This window comes from Epargyreus clarus, unplaced genomic scaffold (assembly GCF_041222505.1).
Source record: "Epargyreus clarus isolate Ecla_fem2 unplaced genomic scaffold, WU_Ecla_fem_2.2 ptg000021l, whole genome shotgun sequence".
Taxonomy (NCBI): domain Eukaryota; kingdom Metazoa; phylum Arthropoda; class Insecta; order Lepidoptera; family Hesperiidae; genus Epargyreus; species Epargyreus clarus.
The window spans coordinates 5,224,591-5,238,354 of NW_027332228.1; the positions used below are offsets into that span (position 1 = coordinate 5,224,591).

At 36.3% G+C, this 13,764-nt stretch overlaps 1 protein-coding gene across 8 annotated transcripts; it reads left to right on the forward strand.

Annotated features, from left to right (window-relative positions):
* The first annotated feature begins 3,236 nt into the window (after positions 1-3,236).
* On the forward strand, positions 3,237-13,208 carry LOC140750909 (uncharacterized). Of its 8 annotated transcripts, none has more exons than XM_073084642.1 (13): positions 3,237-3,660; positions 4,513-4,650; positions 5,107-5,233; positions 6,082-6,317; positions 6,796-6,915; positions 7,470-7,568; positions 7,959-8,057; positions 8,724-8,848; positions 9,214-9,286; positions 9,370-9,416; positions 9,977-10,315; positions 10,743-10,946; positions 11,592-13,208. In XM_073084642.1, exons 1-13 carry the CDS (start codon positions 3,597-3,599, stop codon positions 11,835-11,837), a joined length of 1,917 nt encoding a protein of 638 aa, XP_072940743.1. In that variant the 5' UTR covers positions 3,237-3,596; the 3' UTR covers positions 11,838-13,208. The 8 variants fall into 8 exon arrangements, with proteins under 8 accessions (XP_072940743.1, XP_072940742.1, XP_072940744.1 ...); XM_073084641.1 differs by having other exon boundaries at positions 3,239-3,660; positions 8,721-8,848; XM_073084643.1 differs by having other exon boundaries at positions 3,239-3,660; positions 6,088-6,317; positions 8,721-8,848.
* Positions 13,209-13,764: the final 556 nt, after the last annotated feature.

Consider the following 13,764-nt stretch of genomic DNA (forward strand, 5'->3'; position numbering starts at 1 on the left):
ATCATTTGTTCGAAGAAAGGGCTATTTATTAATAAAAAACATATTTTTTTACGGTAAACGGAACGTTACGCCAAAACAGGCGGTCAAGTGTCATTTCGTAGCGTGACGTCAACACATTGAAAATATAGAAATAAACTTCGACGCTACACATACTTCAGGGGAAATCTTGGGAATTATTTAACTTTTATTAGTACAATTGCAAGAATATCAAATTACAAGGCGTGTGCAGTGACGATGTGTACGAGTACGATCGCTAAATATCCTAACAAATTTGCTTATACAAGTTCCTAAACCCAAATCTCATTAACGTTAAAGAACTTGCAGATTCTTATATGTTTAAATCCTCTGTTTGCAAGCAATGACATTTTATACTATTTATGTAAGAGAAGTATTATTGAGAAAAAGGAATAAATTTAGTAACTCTCGAGTGATTCGTCAATTCCAAATCATTGGACCGGGACGTAATCAAAACAAAACAGCAAGTGGAATTATTCATATATTTAATATAATATATAGATGTCTATGATAAGAATAGAATTATAAGACATCTATGAGAATTATATTTTAAGGGCCCATTCTGTAATTAATAGGACACAATTAAAATATTTCATGACTGTGTTATTATTGCTTGTGCATGTGCACTGATAACAGGACTGTATAATTAAAAATACATGATTTGCTAATATTAGTCTTTTATTTGTTTATTTGGTTTATATGGTTCTATTGAGTACACACAGTTGAACTTTTGTATATACTTATCGTCATACGTTACAGTTACAATAATTACTACAGATCACCTCAAAGCATTCTGAAGCTGTTATTTCCTTCGTTTATATTGAAGCTCTTGCTAATCTGAATTTGTGTGCTGCTGCTTTTCTTAATTCCTAAAATTATTTTCTGTAACAACTGAATATATTTTTTTATCACTGTCATTTTCCTAATTAAATCTGTAGTCCAATAACAGCAACTGTATGGTAGTTTTCCTTCCTTCATCTTTTTGGGTAGTTTATGTAAGTAAAGAACTACTGTTTATACACTTTCGAAACTTTTGGTTCCTCACTTCTTGTACAACTCCACATTAAAAATGCTACTGCATGTTTGCAGCATCCTTGGGAGGCAGGACAGTAAACCCATTTAATACTTTCCTTTTCATATACAATCATAGACACTGTGCATGACATTTGATGTACCTTGTGTTCAGGACAACTTTTACTTTTCATGAAACACAAGCTTGCCTTCTTCTTAAACTGCACATACACTATAGCGTCGTCACTATAATGCTGTCGCGAGGATCTGAAATTATAAATATAACCAATAAATAACCTTAAAGCACTTCACATAACAATATAAGTATAGTTTAAAAATGCTTGATAATCACTTAAACATAACCTTTCTTCTATCGGAAGTCGGCTAAGAAATGTTTTAACTGTCCGAAATGATTAAATGTAAAGAATATTTTACTTACGTTGTTTATTTGTGATTTCCATAGGTTATTTCGCGGAAGTTTTTGTATTTATTTTTATTTATTGCATTGTATATCTTCTTTAAGCAGATACACGCTATCAACTTTAATATAGTGTGGATTTATATCGGTTTACAACATAAATTCAACCAACTCTAACAACAAACGATATAATTATTATTTGTCTTGTTTATTATGCGTGTGGTGACGTCACATGACATTTCAAGCAGCATCGTCCCCGTTTTGGAATTTACAACCCACAGATAAAAAATCGAAAATTTCTTTTTAGAAATAAAAATAATTATAGTGTATTAAAAATTAAACTAATTATTGCATAATTTATGTTTACTAATAAGCTATCGTATCGATCATATTTCATATTTTATTGTCATTAGTGTCAAGTACCCAATTCAATACGAAAAACTGTAGTCGAGGCTATATTATTGGCTAGGTTAGGTTAGGACGGTAAAGTAAATAAATTAAACTAAGTGGGAAACTCTGCGAGTGAGTCGGACCAATTCACCAAGAAAAACTACGAAGGTCAAATTTTATACCGTCTACAAAGTCTAGCTTTGGTAATGTTTATAAATATCCGCAAGCATCAAATGTATAACTCATACGGTTTAGGCAAGAAGCAACCTTGCTTTATCAGGGTTAAGACCTTGAAGGTCAACATTTTCATCTTAGGTGTCGGCTTAGTGACGTTAATACATATATGAAAACACAAAATGGCTAACTCCTATGGTTTAGGTTGGAAGCACACCAGGATCATCAGAGTGAAAGAGTTGAAGGACATTTTTTTATGGACATGTATCTGCGTAGAAACTTTAATATATGTGTGAAAGCACTAAATGGCTTATTCGTGTAGTTTAGGCTAGAAGACCTCTACATCACCAGATCTAAGGAGTTGAGGGTCAATTTTTTTATCATATGTCTCTGTCTAACAACTTCATTACAACAAATGTCTAGTCTATTTACTTTACATGGGAGGCACCTCTGCATCATCAGGGTTGAAAAGTTAAAGGTCATATTTTCAATCATATAAAACTGCCTATCATACATATTAAATATTACATACTTATTAAACATTCGTAAGATCCAAATGGTAATCTTGTATGGTTGAGGCAAGAGGCACCTCTACATTATCAGGGTTGAAGAGTTAAAGGTCGAATTTTCCATTAAATATCTCTGCTCATCAACTTTATTAAACAGTATTATATTGAGTATCTAGATACTCAATGTTCATTTTAAGTTTCATGAAAATTGGGTGGGCAGAATGTAAGTTATCATAAAATATGTGAAAAACGCCTCATAACTCAAAGTTCTAATCATCAGACCATACCCATGATAAGGTAGGAACGTACCGCGATGAAACACCCTCTCATATGAAAAAAATGAAAATTGAAATTGATTAAGAAATACTCGAGTTATTCAAATTTATAACAAATCGTGTTTTCTACTTTTCCGGGAAAACTGACTTAAATTTTTAAATTTACTTAAAATGGGACCCCCTGTGAAACTAAGCCGCACACAATGAATGGTTTTTGAATCATATATAACGTTATAAATTAATCTCTCCATTGATAAATAACATAAGTTACACCTTTTGAGGTCGTAACTGTTCGCCTCTTAATATGCGGGCGATACGTGCGCCGGCGGCGATCGCCGCGGCGCGCGGCCAGTCGCCCCACTCCTCATCCACTTGGCCTACGGCGGCGGGCAGCGACGGACGCTCGCGATAATTTGTTACCAACCGGCATTAAACCGTTAAAATACAGTCCACTTCTTTCATTTCGAGTCCTAGGCATATTAGGTGCTCTAACATTGATCCGGCTCGAAGGACCAAACGTAGTGGTTATATTATCTGTGGTCAGTCTGTGAATCTGAACTCTATGAACTGTCCATAACGTAGAATATTTTCACTACGATATGTCATATCAATTGTCAAAGCCTTAAATATATCAGTCATCACCACGCAGTGATTACATTCTCTTTGGTCATCACAATCACAAATACGACCATCCAAATCTTTTATTTTAATAAATAGTTTCAATAGATAACCTTCGCTTTTCGCGAGCTGTGTAGCCTAGTAAAAATATTTTTATTTAGCATATTACGGTGATCCGTTTATGCAATGACTGAAAGAGACAATAATATTGAAAAATTACTGAGTTTAACGGAATACCCTTCGAGTTCCGGTAAGTGCCGACATGAAAAGATGATTTCGTTCTGTTTTGTTCCGACCCTCAGTTTATCAGAGTTCAGATCAAATACAATTTTGAGCTATATTATAGGAATTTATCATCTCGAGACTTATTTAGTTGTTGTCGAGTTTGGGATCGTCAATTGAAATTTGTAAATTTTGTTATGTATTCTAGTGTTTGTATATGACATGACTTTAAATGCGTTTCTCCTTTATAGGAAAATTCTAGCGACCTTCTTCCCGTAGGCGTGCAAAAAAGTTCCTCATGATTTCTAAAAAGAATCAGATGTATTCAAAAGAAACAGTTGTAAAAGGAGGAAAATATTTTAGAGTGCAGTAAAGCAATATATTACACATACTAATCTATGATTACACACGTACATAGTACACAGTATGTAGTATATTACACATGCATAAATCACACATTTGGAAAGTTAGTCATATTATTTTTTTATTAAATAAAAATAATATCAATATCCAAAGAACATTAGTATGGCATATCATACTTACAGTTTTGTGTTTATTATATAAAACAAATATTGTTCTCATAGATAAAAATGTGAAACTAATGCCTATGCTTATCTTTACAAAATTAAATAAATGGTTTAATGTCAGAATCCGTGCTTAACTTCTAGTCCGCTCTGAATATAGAAACGAGTCATGTTGCAAACAAATTAACTGCAAACAAATTAATAAAAATAATACAAAGGAATTACTATCAAATATTTAGTCTTACGCTCAATGATTTAAAAATATCATGGAGGTTTGAGTTTTCTTTCCAACATTTATTTGTTATTTTGCATAAGGGTGAATATATAAATAATAATTTGAATGTACTATGTCATAGATGATGAGAATACTCCCCAGCTGAGGTCTACCCTGGGCTGGCATCAACAACAGACACATCAAGCGCAGACATCACGAGACGAAGTTGAAGTGATTAATGTTGATGAGTCCTCTATGCCTAATATACCTTCGTCTGATGGTAATTTTTGTAACATTTTTATCCGATTTATTCTCCTGTCATATTTGGATTTGCTAGAGATGCCATAGGGTGCATATATCCTACTATATCTGCTTAACGTCAAATGCGCTGCATGCTTATTTGCTGCTTAATGCTTAAAATTAATAACAAATAACAAATTGTGAACAGTTTGAAACAATTTCTAATGGTTACCTAAATTTCACAGAAACTTGAAACCAAATTGTTAGGGTAGCACAAATAAATTTCTGATATATAAACTGATTTAATAATTTTAATCATTTAAGTGTATCAAATCGACTTTTAGTGTCACTTTCTGAAAAAGTTCAGTTTTATGCACGTCCCCCACCCTACAGCACCACCATCAATTTTTTTTTGTAACAAAATATGTATTTTTTTTGCAGTTTACTACTTTAATATTAGAAATTTAAAATTTTCAAAGCTTTTTTATTGTTGTAGAACAAGTGTTGGGACCAACACCGTCACCTGTAGGGGATAATAGGAGGGAGCAAGCAAGAGCAGACCATAACTTGTATTGGTATATGATTGACAATCCTATGAGGATGAGCACCATAGGAGTATCTCGGTAATGCCTTAATATATAATATGGCAAAATATGACAATGAGTAATAGTATAAGACTTATTATCATTTTTAGAATTTTTGTCTGTCTATTTATCTGTGTGTTTGATATCTCACTAAATCAAAACCACTGCATTGAATGCAATGGATTAATAATATATTCTAAGTTAACTCTTGCCTTCTTCTTTTCCTTAAAAATGTTTTTCTAATCAACAGTGGGTATATAAGTTGGTTACTGCTCATAAGCAGCATGACTTACATCAGATATAGACAGATATGTAAAAGATTGCTGTAACTGTTACTGATTGGTTTTAATATATGTTTAATTCCTGATCATTTCCTACGCCTTTTATATCTATCCATCTTTATTTGTGTGTGATGCTTACATCAGAAGTCTGATGTGTTTGAGCAAAAAGATCTTTCCAATAAATGCATTACAAGTAGTATTGTTAAATAAAATTGTGCAAATTAGACCTAATACTTATCTATGACTTAATGAAAACTAATTCAAATGTGAGTCATACGCATGGTAATGATACATAGTCAGTAGTAGTAGTAGTAGTAGTAGTAGTAGTAGTAATTACGTAAATAAATGAAAGATAAAGGAAGATGATAGGAACAAAGGCGAATTTTAAGGATCTCTAACCCAAATACTTCCAATTAGGTATTCCCACACCTTTCCGTTCTTTATTTAACTATTGATCATATTTATTTTGCCCAACTTGACTGATTATATCATATTCACGCACTTGTAACAATTTTTTTCTTATTGGTATTGTGAGGTACATACTCGTATTTCAACACCCACAATCTACCTAAAATACACACTACTGAAATCAGGTCTTATGTAAAGTTGCAGGTTAATTTCCAGAATGGCACCAGATTTTAGAACTGGCAGCGAATCGCGCACATCTGCTTCGGGATCTAGGCCTGCTGTCCCCGAGCCCAGGGCTATAGTACATGAACCAGTGCCAGAGTTAAGCCAGCCTCGACCTCGTCCCTCTGCTTCAGCGGATATCCAGAGCATAATGGCATTTAAACGACTGCAGCGGTACAGGTCCTACCGCCATAATAGAGTGTCTTCACTAGGTAAGAGTTTTTTGTAGTTTATTAATTTTTACTTTCTTTCTAATTGCAATTTAATGAAGTTGGTTAAAAATAGATACTACAAGAAAGTGAAAAAATTGTTCAGTTAAAATTTGAAGGTGGTAGAACCCTTTGTGGTTCGACTCCGGCGGCACCACCACCACACCTATTTTTACCTAATAACACCAGTGTTACGCGCTCCGGTTTGAAGGGTGTGGTAAGGGAGACAGACTTTTCCAAGGCGTTCGAGCTTAGTCCTCAGGGGTAGCGGCGCATCTGTGGCCGACCTCAGGTAGAAATATCTAATCCTATCTGGGGTTGATTACAGATGTCCATGGGCGGCAGAAGCCACTTCCCCAAGGTGGACTCCATGCTTGTCTGCTATTCCTATATTATATAAAAAAATATATATATATTATTTATAATTACAGCTGAGTTACACTCAGACTTCAAAGTATTACATGCAACATTACAATTCCAGGGTATGTTTCAAGACACCCAGTGCTCATGCCATTGCCTCGCGAACATAGTTCCAGAACGCCGAGCAGGAGGATTCGACCAACATCATCTGTCACTCTTCCGGGCTTTGAAAGAAATACCAGTTTGTGACGTTTTATTTTATTCAAACAAATTTGACATTAAAATGATCTTTGAGAATAAAATATGGCAGTGACCATGGCGGCCATGCAACAAAAGCAAAACTTCATAATGTTGCGTACTCACTGCTGCCAAGCTTTTATGTATAATCTACTTTAGGTCAATCTTTGATGCAGTCAATTTTTGAAAACAAGATAAGAGTAAACTATTGGAACTGCTTTTAATTTTGAAGGTCGTAGAACACTTTTTGTGGTCCGACTCCGGCGGCACCACCGCCTCACCTATTTCTGCCTAATAAAAGCAGTGTTAGGCGCTGCTGTGTTCCGTTTTGAAGAGTGTGGTAAGGGAGACATACTTTTCCGAGGCGTTCCATCTTAGTCCTCAAGGGTAGCGGCGCATCTATGGCCGATCTCAGGTCGGATCATATCTAATCCTATCTGAGGTTGATTACAGATGTCCATGGGCGGCAGTAGCCACTTAGTATCAGGTGGACTGCATGCTCTAAAAATCTATACTAATATGTACTATAAGGAGTATAGGCTAAATTATAATTATCAGTTATGTTGTCGCTGTTCGGACGCGGTCGCGGGGAGGATGCGCGGTCTGCCGCCGGACAAAACGACGCCGAGGATAATAGCAATGAGGCCTCCGAAGATGGTAAGTGCACATATATTTTTACTTTAAAGTTTAGACGTTTAAAGTTTGCATAGTTTAGACTTAAGATTATGACATTCTGGAGATTGTAAATAATGATTTTATTTGCTCAATTGTTTTTGCTCTCACAACCTTTAATCACTAATAGGAACCTATTAGTGATCGAAGGTGATAATAAAACATTATAGTTCCTGGCCATGGATGGTGTACAAAGCTGATGTGGTATGAAATATACTTCATCAGGCTGCTCCAATATGGATGTATAACCTGTTTACGAGAAACCTAAACATTAATAGTCTGATTGGATCGGCACTACCTATATATGAACCAATTTTATATCTATGGTATCCCTCTACCCCTATTTTTTACGAATATTTTATTGTTTTTCATTAGGATGGCTCTTTTCAGAATTGGATAACGTGCAGTTTCAGCAGCTCTCACAGAGTCCGCCGCCTGAAGATACACCAAATGATAATTCTGAAAACATGGAAGGTAATGAATAAAGCTTAATTTCATTCGGAGATGCATGTCATTTATTTTCTCAGAAATTAAATCATTATTCTTCTACTTTAAGACGTATATTTCCTTGTTCTTGAATTTGTTTATATTTATTTATATATCGAGTCATAAATAATGATCTGTAGGAAAAATATTTTGTCCCCATAAATCTGTCTTACTTAGTCATTTAATTTCACTTAAACTTCCAGTTAGGGGTTACCCGAATAGCTGTAAACAGACTTAGCACGACTGTAAATTTTTTTAAACACTAGCTGACCCGGCAAACGTTGGATTGCCATATAAAAAAATTTAAATTCTAACATCGAGCGGTATGAAAGATAATGAAAATACTGAAATGGCTATTAAAAAATAGGGGTTGGTGATAAGAGGGTAAAAATGTAGGGTTGTATATATTTTTAATGCCAAATTATAGAAAAATAAAAACAAAAAATTTTGTTCATAAATTTAAAACAAATTTGAACAACCCTTATCACTAAAGAGGTATGAAAAATAGATAGCAGCCGATTCTCAGACCTACTGAATATGCATATAAAATTTGGTGAAAATCGGTAAAGCCGTATGGGAGCCGGCGGAGTATGGGAACTAACATTGTGACATGAGAATTTTATAAATAAGATTGTATTCATGTGTGTTTAGTAGATGCGCCCAGATCTAACTCGGCTGCGGAGGTGAAAGCGGGCGACGGCGAGGAGTCGGCGGAGGAGAGCGGCTCGCCCGCTGACGTCACGCCCGCCACCGACGCCGCGCACGGACTTGCGTCCAACGTGAGTTTACCTGGCCATTGCTGTTTTACTTAGCTATTTCACTTTTTTTTTTTATAAAACGTCAACTAATCTGGAGGCACGGCAGTGCCTCCGCCAAGTCGAGCCAAAAAAATTTTTATATCACGGCGTGCGTAAATGGACGTTTTACGCACGCTTCGCGTGCGCAAAACCCCCATTTCCGACCCCGTAATATAAAATTTTATACAACACGCGGACGAAAAATGTTTTTCTGACTCGTGTGATTGCAGTCCTCGCCTGCGGCTCGGCCTGCAAACTCACACTTGTCAGAAAAAAATTTTTCGTCCTCGTATTGTAATGTACTATTGTTTATTCATAAGTTTAGATTTGTTTGACTTCTGTTTTAGGAGTCCGGAAATGCCAATGATGAAAGATCTGCAGAAATTCGCCGGCAATTACGCAGGCAAAAAAGAAGAGAAGGTAATAAAATATGAAATATTTACTTGGATAATTAGGTATTTAAAAATATATTTAAATATTTTAAAAGCAAAATATTTTTACAGCTGAAAGACAAGGTACTGAAGCTTTCGATGTAAAGGAGTTTAATCAGGTTAGTCTGTTCATTTTATTTTAGAGAATTTGACTACATTATTTTTCAGAAGTAACATAACTTTATTTGAGAAAAATAATTGCTACTGTCTTAAGAGATCCAAATCCTAAGTCTTAAATTATTATCAATTTCGTTTTTGTCCTATTAAACTGACTGACTACTGATTTCGCATACTGTATAAAATATGTTTGCTTCCTAAACTTAAAGAAATATAATAATAAATGTTTTTTTTTTATAATACAGTAACAGACGAGCAATGCAGTCCACCTGATGGTAAGTGGCTACTGCCGCCCATGGACATCCGTAATCAACCCCAGATAGTATTGGATATTCCTACCCGAGGTCGGCCACAGATGCGCCGCTACTCCTGACTAAGTTGGACCGCCTCGGAAAAGTATGTGTCGTTTACCACATTCTTCAAACCACAACACAGCGGCGTTTAACACTGCTGTTATGAGGCAAAAATAGGTGTGGCGGTGGCGCCGCCGGAGTCGGACCACAAAGGGTTCTACCACCTTCAAGAGGGGTCACAATATACAATGTCGGTTGTGTGCGTGCAGAACCTGCTGCGGCTGCTGGAGTGTCCGGTGTGCCTGGAGTGGATGGAGCCGCCGATGTGGCAGTGCCGGCGCGGGCACCTGGTGTGCGGGCGGTGCCGCGCGCGGCTGGCGTCGTGCCCGGTGTGCCGCACGGGCTTCTCGACGGTGCGCAACCGCGCGATGGAGGGCGTGGCGGAGCTGCTGCGCTACCCGTGCCGGCACGGCTGCGGGCGCGAGGCGCGGCTGCGGCGGCGCGCGGCGCACGAGGCGTCCTGCGCCGCGCGCCGCTACCGCTGCCCCGCCACCGCCTGCGCCGACCGCGCGCCGCTGCCCTTCGACGACCTCTCGCGGCACATACAGGTTACACATACTTTTCATGATAAAATGTAAAGACATAGGTGGTAAAGATTACTCCCTCTAACAAGAAAATGTAACCAGTTTTGACAATTGAGTTTGTCACTGTCATCTATTTTCGTGTTTGAAAAATTAAAAAAAAAATGTAGTTATGGATCATTTACGAATGAAACGATATTTGCAGCATTGTCAGCCGTGTAGGCCATTTAATTGCTTCCTTCAATTACATGGCGGTGAGATATCTATACTTATCTATGTGTAAAGATATCAAAATATATTCATGATTTGGCCATTTATTTATTGCACCGTTTGAAATTTTTAATGTCAAACGTATTTTTTATTAGGTTATTTATACGCGCTGATCCTTATACTCCTGCATTTTACACGCAAATTAATATAATACGACGTAATAATGTAATCTAACCTATTTCAGAGAAACCATAGCGCGATGGTAAGGGTGGGGCGCATACACAAATTCTCCGTAAAAGTGAACGCGGAACAGCACGATAACTGGCTGCTGCTGGCCGGCTTCGGGCTGTTCCACCTGCGCATCGACGTGGACATCTGCACCTCGGGCGTCGTGCTCATGGTCGCCTACATCGGGCCTAAGTGCCGCGCCAAGGAGTTCACTTATGAGGTGATTCTTTTTAGGGTTATGTACCCAAAGGGTAAAAAAGGAACCCTATTACTAAGACTTCGCTGTATGTCTGTGTGTTTACATTTTTACAGGCGATGCATAACGGTGGCCGCTATTACAACAAATACTAAAAATAAAAAAGTTGAATACAAAAAGGAGTCCCCATACAACAAACTGCTATTCGATATTTTTCCAAGTAACTTTTAAACCGTTATAGGTAAATAGTTCAATTTTTCACAATGTGTGTACTTTAATGGCTGCTATAATAGTAAATACTAGACATTAAAAAAAAGAAAATTTTGGTTGTATGGAATCCTCCAGGTGTGGGTTTAACTTCCACTTGGCCAATTATTAAAATCTTATTTTTGTTCCTGGATTACTCGACCTTATCTATTACTAGTATGTCAATAACGGAACTGTTATAAAATAAGCTTCAGTACAATTGATAGTACTAAGTAACAAAAACACACATGCTAATAAACATACTGCATTGAGCCCATTGGTTTTAAATACTACATTTTTATTATAATAAATTTGATAAATTCTGGTTATCTCATGGTGATGAATAGTTAAAAAAATTATAGTAAGTAACTACGACAAAATTTACAAGAAATTAATAAATAAATTAGTTATACTTTTTTAAAGGTAACCGTCATCGGCCGACACAACGGTCGTAAGCTAGTTTACACGAGGGCCACACACAGCGACCTGGAGAGCTCCTCGGTGAACGTCAGCCGCCAGGACTGTTTCCGCCTCACCCTGGACCAGGCCATTAATTTTCTGCGGTTCCGCAACCGGGAGCCAGATCGCGTGCTCGATTTCAACGTGGAGATCAGCAAGCAAGAAGTCATGATCGCTAATAACTCTTCAGCGAATGCATCTGATGATTAAATGGTACCAAGATCAAATGTCCTTCTGGTAATGAATGGTGATTGGATTATTGAAATATCAGAAACTTTTAGAAAATCTGGTTAAGCTCCTGCAGCGATTATACATGTGAGCGAATGTTTTCCTTGCATATTGGTATAGGATGACTTTTCCGGATGCAATGGAGCAAATGATTTTAAATTATAGTCAAATGAATTTTAGAAAAGGTCTACATATGATTTCTTCTATTTATCAATAAAATATTTTATAAACACTTAAAGAAAAATGCAAAAATATTTTAATATTTAGCTAATCTTTACAATATGTCAAAATTTATTCTCATGTTAGCATATTTAGTAATAGATGTTTGTAGAAATAATTTGTCATAATAGATGTAAGAAGATTTCCATGAAGATGTAAGAAGGCATTCCTGAAGCACTGTCACAGTAGAATATTTGGAAGCCATCCACACGTTGGTCACTAATCTGGCCAACAAAAGTTCTTTAGGCGAAAGAAAAGCCTTTCTTTAACCGACTTCTAAAAGGAGGTGGTTATCAATTCGGTCGGTATCGTTTTTTTTTTATGTATGTACACTAATTACTCCGCCGTTAGTGGACCGATTTTAATAATTCTTTTTTTATTGTATAGAGACGAGCTGAAAGTTGGTCCCATTTAAATATGGTTAGGTTAGATCCATCGATGGGTTCTGGAGAAAATGAGGGGAACTCCTCCACCCATGTAAATATAACAGCCATAACTTCGCCGTTTATGAACCTATTTTAATGCCTTTAATTTCGTGTGTGGACAATTGCTACAAATTGGTCCCATTTAAATATGATGAGGATCAGAGTGGGCTCTGGAGACAAAATATGTAACTCCTCAACCGATGGGTATAATTGAGTTTTGTTTGAAGATATTTGGTGTAGGTTCTAATGAAATTGCAAAACCAGTTTATCATTGACTATTTAAGGGTCTGATAATGTGGCTCGGAGTCAAAATATGTAACTCCTCAACCGAATGGAATAATTGAGTTGTGTTTGAAGATATTTGGTGTAGGATCTAATAAAATTACAAAGCCAGTTCATCATTGACTATTTAATGGTCTTATAATGTGGCTCGGAGACAAAATATGTAACTCCTCAACCGATGGGAATAATTGAGTTGTGTTTGAAGATATTTGGTGTAGGTTCTAATGAAATTGCAAAGGCAGTTAAAGCAGAACATATAAGACAATATAAAACTAAGCTCGCAAGGCGCGGCAGCGCCTTGCGAGCGGGCGGTTCCAATCAATGTAAACTCAGACATTACCTTCATTCATGATCACGTTTATACAATTTTATATTGTATTAATATAAATGTTAGTATGTCATCACTAAAAAGGGTGAAAAAATTTTTTAACAAAAAATACAACCAAGTCGGTTGTCTATGTCACTACAAAGTAAAAAATAATTGAAATAAATGTTGGTTTAGTACATATTTCTGAAGTCGGCGCTCATATTAGACACGCTGTTTACATCGTTATCCAACGAAGTATATTGAGCGCCATATTATGTGCGTATTATTGAGCGAAGTATATTATGTGCGTGTGTATGTCACTGAACTCCTCCTATGAAGATATGAGAATGGTTTAGATTCACAATTTAGTCCGTGGGAAAAGGTTTTTTTTAATTAATTTTTAATTCGTAAGTAGTTGTTGATTTTGGAATGTTTCACATTGGATTCGACAGACTTCGCTACCATCGCAGTTTCAAATATTAAATAATAATCTATTTTAATGATAGTTTTTCCCAACAGTTGGCGCTGCTATCGAATTGAAAAAAATATTTTGTTATCATTGAGTTATTTTCGAACACGTTCTGAATCAAATATCAAATGAAGAGGTTTTGAGTGTTAAAAGAGTTTTGAAGTGTGCATAATAGTACATTACAATACGAGGACGAAAAATTTTTTT